This window comes from Polyodon spathula, chromosome 5 (assembly GCF_017654505.1).
Source record: "Polyodon spathula isolate WHYD16114869_AA chromosome 5, ASM1765450v1, whole genome shotgun sequence".
Lineage (NCBI taxonomy): Eukaryota > Metazoa > Chordata > Actinopteri > Acipenseriformes > Polyodontidae > Polyodon > Polyodon spathula.
This window is the reverse complement of record NC_054538.1, coordinates 17000158-17009613: the sequence shown is the minus strand read 5'-3', so window position 1 is coordinate 17009613 and position 9456 is coordinate 17000158. Positions and strand designations below refer to the sequence as shown.

Genomic DNA, 9456 nt, shown 5'->3' with positions numbered 1-9456 from the left:
GCTCCTGGGTGGCTGCATGGTGAATCTGCAGTGTGTAAAGAAGTGAGCGGCTGACGGCACAAGCTTCGGAGGACAGCGTGTGTTCATTTTCGCCGCTCCCGAGTCAGCGCAGGGGTGGTAGTAGTGAGCTGAGCCTAAATAATAATTGGGCATTTCAAATTGGGAGAAAATAACAAAAATAATTGGCGACGACTAAATTTAAAAATAAAAAAAATATTATATATTATGTTATGTCGCTACTATTTTTGTAGCAATTTTACCAAGTAATTTATAAACTTGCTTGATAAATGGATGGAAAGCGCACTTATGAGCTGGACAACTTGCCCCTTCTAGAAAAGTTCGATGCACATTCCACCAGGGGCATGCCAACTTTCTGGGCTTTATTCCAGGGTGCATCTGTCAAGGGCATTTGAAATGCAGCGGTGTGGGCTACTTCCCTTACTTTCACTAGGTTCTACAGACTGAATGTTGTGGCTCCTCAAAACCCTGATTTTGGAACTAGAGTGTTGAGAGCAGCTTCTCAGTTGACCCTTACAACACAGCATAGAGGTGAAAGTTTCCCTGAATTTTTTCACCCCCGCTACTTGTTACTGGGGTTCTGTATGTTAAAGCACATGGCAGCCTCTTGGCTTAGCCTTGTAGCATTCCAGTCATTCAGCAATCTTGCCCTTGTGATGGCTTTAGTACACTCGCCCATTCGCTAATGGTAGCATTTCCTTCTTGAAAGCGAACATTAGGTTACTATCATGACTGTGAGATCTGTACATTTTTATTTCAGGGAACCAGGGTTATGATAATAACCAAACGTTTTTCCATTTTTCAATGTCAGTTTGAAATTTAGGGTGTTTAAAATAATAAAAATAAAAGTTTTGGCTATTACAGGGAAGCAGTCCTTACTGTGTCTTATTTCATTAAAAAAAGTTTTTTCTTGTTATAGTTAAACCTTTTGTAAGGAGGAGCTGGTCCTACAGTGGAATTGAACTGCGCTCATTGCATGCTTTGAAACACCTTTCGTTTACCGTTCCCTTTTGTATGCACTTACTTTCTGTTTTACAAGCTGATTAGTATTGACAGTTTTAAATTCAATTAGGTCTGCTTTTTTTTTTTTTTTTTTGTTTGTTTTTTACACACTGACAATTTATTTTATTTTTTTATTTATTAAAAAAAAAAATAAAGCCACAAACATTAAAATCCATCACATTCTAACAATTGCAACACATATACAGTATAAACAGATGTGGTTCATGGAATAACCTGACAGTTATTTTCGTTTACATGTTAAGCAACCTAATTATTTTTACAATACTACTCAAAAAATAATTACACATTATTCGTTTGTCTGCAACAGCATACTGTCTAAAAACTTCAGCCCTGTAGATAATTGTTGTAAAGAATCTGCATAATTACAGTAAATGCCAGAAATCCTTCCTTACTGCTAAAGCTACACAAAAGCCCCCAAATTCCACGGCATGCAGTTTCATAAGACACAAAGATGCATTTATTTGCTTTGGGTGTAGGAGCTGGTCTTGATAATGCAGTGTAAATAGGGATGCTATATGTCAGCCGATTTAATGAGTTTCTCACTGATATGCATCATGAGCTGACCCTTCCAGGATGGGAGGGAGAAGGCTGAGTCTCCCATGGATGAGAAGTGAGAACTTACACATAGTGCAGGGTATGCTGTTACAAAACATTGCTAAAACACTGGCGGGAATCTTGATAAGCTAGAACATTCTCAACCAACCAACTGATTAACACATAAAACAGTCTCCAGTGAAATGACTGACGTTTCTGACCCTACACATTAACTCTGTATGACTGTACCCTAGTTCCGTAACAGTCATCTTTGGTGCTGTGCTGGTATCCCAAGGTCCTGGGTGTGTCTTCTTCAATTACTTCTTGCAGTGTCGAAGGTCCTGCAGCTGTGTGATCAGCCTGTGGGGGTTGACTTCTTCAAGGTCTGGTAAGAGAGCTTCTGCAACCTTGTTCCTGAGCCTAATTGGCACCTGATATACAAGAAAAACCTTTAGTTGATGTTTTAGCTTTTTACCCTAGAATACTGGTGATGGCACAGATTCAAGAACAGCAGCTTTAGTACAGATGCCATCCACCTGCACTTGCATGTATGTCACAGCTCTAATGTGTGGCTGCAGAACAAACTTGCTAGTTTTGTAGGCCCAGATGAGTTAAACTTTTTGTTTTAAAATCCTTACATCCACACATCCTTATGCTGCATGTACTGTACATTAGTATCTTAATAGTGTTTGGAGCTGCACTCACAGTTTTGGGTCTTTGAAGCCGTGTGTCTTTGCCAGTGGTGCCGATGCTGTCGACAGCCATCCTGTCCGGTGTGGGTGAGGGCTGCTGACAGTCTCTTGACAGGACGAAGGCTGAGTGTGTCGACAGCAAATTCCAGCTTGCAGAGCCTGAAACAGTCAAATTACATGATTTCATGTGTAGTATCTGAAACTTGTGTCAGTATATTAAAATTAATGTCAGCTAAAGATTTATATAAACTGTCTTTGGATTTAAAATATCACAAAATAATGCCATTAAAGGATTTCCTTCTATTTCAGAGCTTGAGGGCCTAGGAGACAAAATTCACCCCAAACCTATTTTTCTACCCATAATGCTATCCATTCTTTTTAATCATAGGAAAGTAGAGTGCCTCCTTAACGCTGTTCATCCAGCCCCCTTTTGATTTTGCACACGGCAAACCAAAATGGGTGTGTCACAAAGACGGCTGCAAAGGGTGACGTCAGACCAGAAACAGGAACCAACACAAAATAAACAGAGGTGGAGTTTGATGAAGCTGAGTGATTGTTTTCACTCAGCATTTAATAATTTGAACAGACAGAAGATTAAAGGTTGTAAGACAAACAAAACACAGGACACAGCACTTTAGCCAAAATAAAGAGACAAACAAAACGGACTACACAGACAAACACGGTGAGCTGATACTATTTACTATCACTATTATTACCTTCGTCTTCAATCCCGTTCTCCACTCACCGAACACACAACCCCGAGTGAGTGAAAACATGCTGATTTTATACAGCTGTACCGAGACTCGATTGGTAATCAATCATTCAATTGGAGTCTCCATACAACTGCACGTGAATTAATAAAGTGCAATTCCCCGTGCTCACATATTATTACATTTTACCCGCACGTGAAGTACTGTGCAATCCTCGTGCCTAAATACAAATATACATTTTAAACACTTGTGCGCATAACCCATATTATATCCAGTGTACCAATGACTATACACCAACATTAACACACCACACGCAACATACAACACAGAAATACACAGGGGCAGGGCAACATTGCCACAGGGTGTAAAATTACCGATATTTAACGGGCACACTAAGTGGTTGACACATACGGCTTTTATAATAATCTGTGCAGAGGTATTTTTTGTGAAAATAAAACTTGTATTCTTGTATTTGCTGCCATTGTCGCATGTAGACAACATCATCATAGCAACTGCATTGTGCTTTGCGAAAGATGGAGGGCATTACCTATTTTCATTTGACAAATCCCCCTGGAAATCAATGGGAACTGAAATGTGCATTTGTACAATACTATCCGAATCGTATGGTTGAGTCATATTTTTTTACTTCAAAAGCATTAACTGTACAAAAGTTTTTTGGTTTATTGTTTCCCACTCCTATTGTGTGAATGCTGAAATAATATTCTTCAACCTTGATGTGCAGTTCAAAGTTGTCCTATCCTTATGTATGAACCAGTTTACCTGTGTGACACTGAGATGCAATAGACAGACTAAAAGTACATGAATTCAGGCTCTTCAAATGCTGTCATGAAACAAACTCCTAATACCTGGCAGTGTACTTCTGACGCTGCTTGCACTTCTGGACGTCAGGGACTTCTTAATGACACCTTCAAAGGAAACAAAGTGAAGGTTTCAGTACCCGAAACAATGGCAACATGTGGTGCTCACGTAGTGGTTCTTTCAGCCCATTCCAATACAGGACCATGTTCTACCAGGTCATACATTACTTTTGAATGCCTGCTGTAGGTTCAATTTAATAATAAGGGGCATGAATGGAATAAAGCCCAGGAACGCTAAATTGAACAATTGGATTGACCCAGAGTTTGAAGTAGAAACGTTTACCGGACCTGAGGAGGAGTTCCTCTGGGACAGAGTGGCTTCAATGTCGTACACCTGGCTCTGCAGCTCGTCAACTCGCTGGAAAGCGTCCTGCTTCAAGCTGCGTTCGAGGGAAAGCTGGCTTTTCACCTTACAGCAGTGCAAAAGAGAGTGGTGCAAAGTGTCAATTGTTTTAGAATTTCAAGAAACTGCTCTAAAATGCAAGCATCTCGTAAGGTTTTTAGCCTTCAAAGATGTATATTTTCTAGTTTTAACTTTAAAGACCATTTTCCCATAATAACAGCACTTTAAAAAAAAACATTAACTGGCTCTAATGCAAATTCTTTATTTGAAGACAGTCAAGAAATTGTTTCGAAAAATTGTTTCTAAAAAATCGTTTTTTTTTGTCAGTGCAGCATCCTTGTAATGTAGCTGCCTTGATATAGTAATTTTATGGAGATCAGAAAAAGTGTTTCATATGGGGCTCTAATTCAAGGCTTTGGTGATTGGTAGACTTTGCCGTGCATACAGAATCTACATCGCAAAAACCATGAAAAAATAAGTATCTCCTTCCTTATATAGTTAAAAGCCCTGCACAGAATCACTCACAAACCTATAGCTATTGTTTTATTGAAAACGCCTCATTTCCTGACAGTACAAGCTGGGTGCTAGTTGGAACACATACAAGGTTATGCTTAACCACTGCAAATTATATTTATTATGTATCTGATTATTTGGTAGACGCCTTTATCCAAGTACAATAAAGAAGAAAATACAGTTTTTTGGGGTTTTTTTTTTGTCAGTTTACCACATCTCATCCATAACATCAATATACTCAATCAGGATTATAAGGTAAAAGTAAGAAACAAAGTGAACCCTAGCTTTCCTTTATTGTGGTGTATGTGTTTGTTGCTCACGTGTCTGATCTCCTTGTCTGTCTTGTGGTTCTGGAGCTGGGTGATCTTGCAGTTGTCCTCTAGCTCTCCAGTGAGCACCAGCAGCTGCTTCTCCTTCTCCTCCACGTCCTCCAGCAGCCGGCACAGGTTAGCTGCCTTCATGCTGTCCAGGTGCTGCCGGCTGCGAGTCTCCTGGGCCGCCCGGTGCTCAGACTCCTTCAGCAGCTGTCTCTGTTGACAGACACATACACAAGTAAAAAGCAAGCTCCTGGCTCACGACATCTGTGTCTACACTAATTGAATATCGCTGACTTCTGTTTATATAGTTAAAGAAATACCTCTACATCTACTAACAGAGGCATTCAGGGTTAGTTTACAACCACACAGTACAGGAAAGCAATCACAACGTCAAAACAAATGTTTGGATATATAGCCAAAGGTTATGATGAGGCTGTATAATGCAATAGCAAGACCGCACTTGGAACTGTGTCCAATTCCGGTCACACTGGAACCAAACAGATATTTTAGCCCTGGAGAGTCCAAAAAAAAAAAAGGAGCAACCAGACCCTGGTCTTAGAGAACTGATCTATGAAGACAGGCTGAAAGAACTGAATCTATTTAACAAAGAATTAGGGGGGACATGATTGAAGTCTCTAAAATGTTAAAAGGAGTTGACACAGTTAACCAATACTTTAAGCGCAGCACAGAAACCAGGACCAGAGGACACAGTTGGAAACTAAGTGGAGACAGACTTAGGACCGAGGGAAGGAGACACTTCTTCACACATAGAGTAGTGAAGGTATGGAATGGGCTACCTAGTCATGTTGTTGAGGCAAAATGACTTTGATCCTTTAAGACCCAACTTCACAAAATTCTGTGATCAAACAGCTACTAAAATCCAGACAAGCTTAGATTCTTGTTCATAAATGTTGTTATGTTCTTATTAGTAAATAAAGTTTGGACTGTTCACAATGTTTTCACTCAGACTGTTCCTCAGATCATATAGACAGTTCATGATGAATCCCTTACAGGGTTTGAATATTTCTAATTTTTGTCATTTGAATGTTCCATAGAAACTCATTACATATTAAAAGTACATTGTCAAATATAAATACATTTGAAAAAGTACATTTAAATGTAGTTAACATAGGTTAAAGGAGTATTAGTCAAATAATGTCCTCACTTATCAGCATGAGAAACCTCTTTCTTACTGATCACTGATTTTACAGCAATCAGATCAGGTTAAACATACCGAGTACCGGTAAGTATAAAACCTGCCAAATACACCTCTGTACAAATTTTAATGTACAATGTTTAAATCTGTGGCTCACTTTGTATTAGACCATCTTTGTAAACTGACTGACCCTTATTATCACTTTACAAATAAAGGGTGAAACAGAGAGGATTTTAACCATTAAAACACAGAAGCTCTTGTAGTACAAATATGCCTGTTTTTCTGTGGCATGCTATATTGTGTTACTTGGTACTGTATGTTATTCTCTTCTACAGTGTATTATGCTTGTCTTTAGCATTTCAATACTGTACAACAAAGAGCTTGAGATATGTCAATGTGTTGATAATAAGAAGAGATATTAACTGGGATGGACTGTATTTGTAACTGTGTTGAGCAGCTTTCACATTACCTGCTTGCCTAGCTGTTTCTTTATGGTCTTGTACTCTTTCTGACACTTGGACAGAGCCTGCCTCACAGCCTCCAGCTGCTGGCGGAGCAGGATCTCCTCATCCTCTGCAATCATCTTCACTGCCAGGCACTCCTTCTTGTGCAGCACTGCCTCCTGCCAATACCAAGGGTTCAAAGGTAACTCTCCCATGGCTATGCCATAACAGCTTATTTGGTGCTATTCAATGGACTTGCTGCTTAGTGTAAAAGTGACAAGTATAACATTCTGTCACCGGACGGTGCTGTATGCTTTGCGATGACCCCATTCAAATACATTGCCAACATTTAGTCACCAGGTGGCACTATGCGATATGCTGCATTTCCATTAGGAGTATAGGTAAAGAAAAGTTATTCCATCCCCAATATTCAAATGAATTTCTTTTTTTTTTTTTTTTTTTTTTTGTATAATCCAATTAGCTAGTGTACATTAAATGGCCATAAAGTGAAATCTGAAAATTACAAAAGATCATAATTTTCTGTTTTCAACTTGCAGGTGTTGGAAACAGTTGCCAGTCAGAATCTGTACATTAGTTGAATCAGAGCAATTTAGCATTGTATGTAAATGCTACAGTGATTGAAATTTGCATGGTAATTTTGCAGTCAGCCATGCTTTGTCACACTTATAATATGAATGTACTGTGTGCTCCCTAGTAACTATTCTTCAAACTATTTTCTACACTTTACAAGGCTATGATTGGAACTTGCTCTACTCTGTGAGAACTACTATACACCATTGATTTTTTTCCTAGTCACTTGTGCTGTGCTGCTCTGGAAGGAAAGTATTTCAGTTGGTTCACAGACAGAATGCAAAACAGGGCTGGTAATTACAGTGTACAGTTGAGCTTTTGCACAGCTTGCTGGTTCTCAGGTCCAACACTGAGAAACAGGCACAGACTCTCCCTCTGTGTGAAGGGCACTCCCTGCCAGAGCATTCAAAGAATGATGTCACTTAGCTCTACCCAGGCACCAGGAGACACCTCAGGGAAGGGAAACGAAATTGAAATCTATGAATCCATGGGTCAATGAAAATACTTTCATTATGTACATCTATTTAGCTTCAGTGTTCATTCAGAAGTATCTGTGTCACTTTTCAGTCATTTAACCACATTTTGCAACTAAAGACAGATACAGCTAAAAGAAAGTCTGCACTTTCCCTTTTGGATACATTAGATTGAGAGCCTTTTGCAACCTTATTTAATCTTACACTGCTTATGCTTCCACATGACACAGACATCCTGAAAAACTTGAAAATAGAGATTGTTACAGGTAACATGCACTACTTTGAGGAAAGCGCAAAGGCATAAAATACTTTCAATGGTATAAAACTAGACATTTCTCACTGCTAGTTCCAAGTAGTTACATCAAATGACCCTGTATAATATTGCTCTATTTCTCTTTTCAAAATAGGACCCTAGACCCATCAAGATTGTTGCTTCTTGAATTACTAGTATAGTTTCAGTTTTGTTTATAAGATTCAAAAGTCAGAACATCATGTGGCAAATACAAATATACTGCTGGGAAATTGTTGAAACAAACTCTGACAGAACAGTACAATCTACAGGCTCAGTAAACAAAAAGCTCTCTTCAGACTTTTTGTTTGTTTGTTTCAATGCAGTAAGTTCAATATTAAAGTCAAGTAAATGAGAGGTAACATGTGAACAGGGGCTGCATTATAATAGCTAAGTACTACTAAGGGACATGCTTTTAACAAGATCACACCGTTCTATGTCTATGGATACAGTTATATTAAATAATGATGTCACTGCACCGTACTACCTGAGTTCACATTACAGCAGCTGACTGACTGAACTATTGAAGGCTATATCTTGGCAGCCACTTTGAGATATTTGTGCTATTCTTACATAGTACAGTATTTCATGGCAATGTATATTTTCATGGTCCTGACACTGAACGTATTTCATATATACTGAATTTCTGGCAGAGACGTGCATGTTGCTCAGCATGCTGTATAGTAGAGTGCTCTTCTTCTTGCCTCAACAGGTGTAGCCCCCACTCCTGAAGCCCCTGCCTGCTGTACCTGCTGGTGGTGTCTGAGCTGCTTGCGAAGCTGGCCCTGTTTCACAGTTTGTCTCCAGCAGCCCAGGGACTTGAGCTTAAACAGCAGGCCTTCCAAACGGCTGTTCTCCCCTCGCAGTGCCTGCAGCTCCTCTTGCTAAACAGGGAATCAATACAAACAAGCACATGGCCGCATTAAAATCAACATTTATCTTGATTAAAACCATACCAGATGTAAACTTAGTGTGGATTCTGTCTTGTCTACCACACAAGCAGAACATCTTCAGGTCTCTGATCACTTCAATTCAAACTGGTTAACAAAGTCACTTGAACAGTTTACATATATTACACGAAAAGTATGCAGTGAAACTTGACATGTCCCCATAGTAGACCATGGGGAATAGAATGATATGATTGACACCTGGCATCCATCTATAATTGGCTCATTTTGACCCAAGTTAGCCCATGTTAAAATTGCTCTACAGTTTACTTTTTGGGAACGTAAGGCACTGTGAAACTAAATGTTAACATCCAAGGTTGTGCATTTTTAAGCAAGGTAATACTGCTGAATATGTCTCATGCGGAAATAATTTGAAACATTGTTGAGAGAAAAAAAATAATTCACAACTGCTACATTTGGTAATGCAACGAAAGACTTAGGATTTTAGTGTATCCTGGTGGCCATGATGAGCTACATTACATTTTAAACAACTGAAATCGTCTGTGGAAGTCAAGATCAGGTGAATGCT

At 39.2% G+C, this 9456-nt stretch overlaps 1 protein-coding gene and 1 long non-coding RNA gene across 2 annotated transcripts in view; one reads left to right on the top strand and one right to left on the bottom strand.

Moving 5' to 3' along the window:
* Positions 1-1183: 1183 nt before the first annotated feature.
* Positions 1184-9456, bottom strand: part of si:ch73-242m19.1 — a 46270-nt gene continuing 37997 nt past the window's right edge. Inside the window, exons 43-49 of the mRNA XM_041249903.1 lie at positions 8730-8864; positions 6654-6806; positions 5032-5241; positions 4144-4264; positions 3844-3903; positions 2281-2426; positions 1184-2006 (exon numbers count right to left, since the gene is read on the bottom strand). Of these exons, the coding sequence (XP_041105837.1) occupies positions 1893-2006; positions 2281-2426; positions 3844-3903; positions 4144-4264; positions 5032-5241; positions 6654-6806; positions 8730-8864 (939 nt within the window). The 3' untranslated portion in view covers positions 1184-1892. The remainder of the gene's footprint in view (positions 2007-2280; positions 2427-3843; positions 3904-4143; positions 4265-5031; positions 5242-6653; positions 6807-8729; positions 8865-9456) is intronic.
* On the top strand, positions 5769-8772 carry LOC121315638. The gene is made up of 3 exons (XR_005950298.1): positions 5769-5809; positions 6708-6829; positions 8693-8772. It is a non-coding gene; the product is annotated as an uncharacterized LOC121315638 (long non-coding RNA).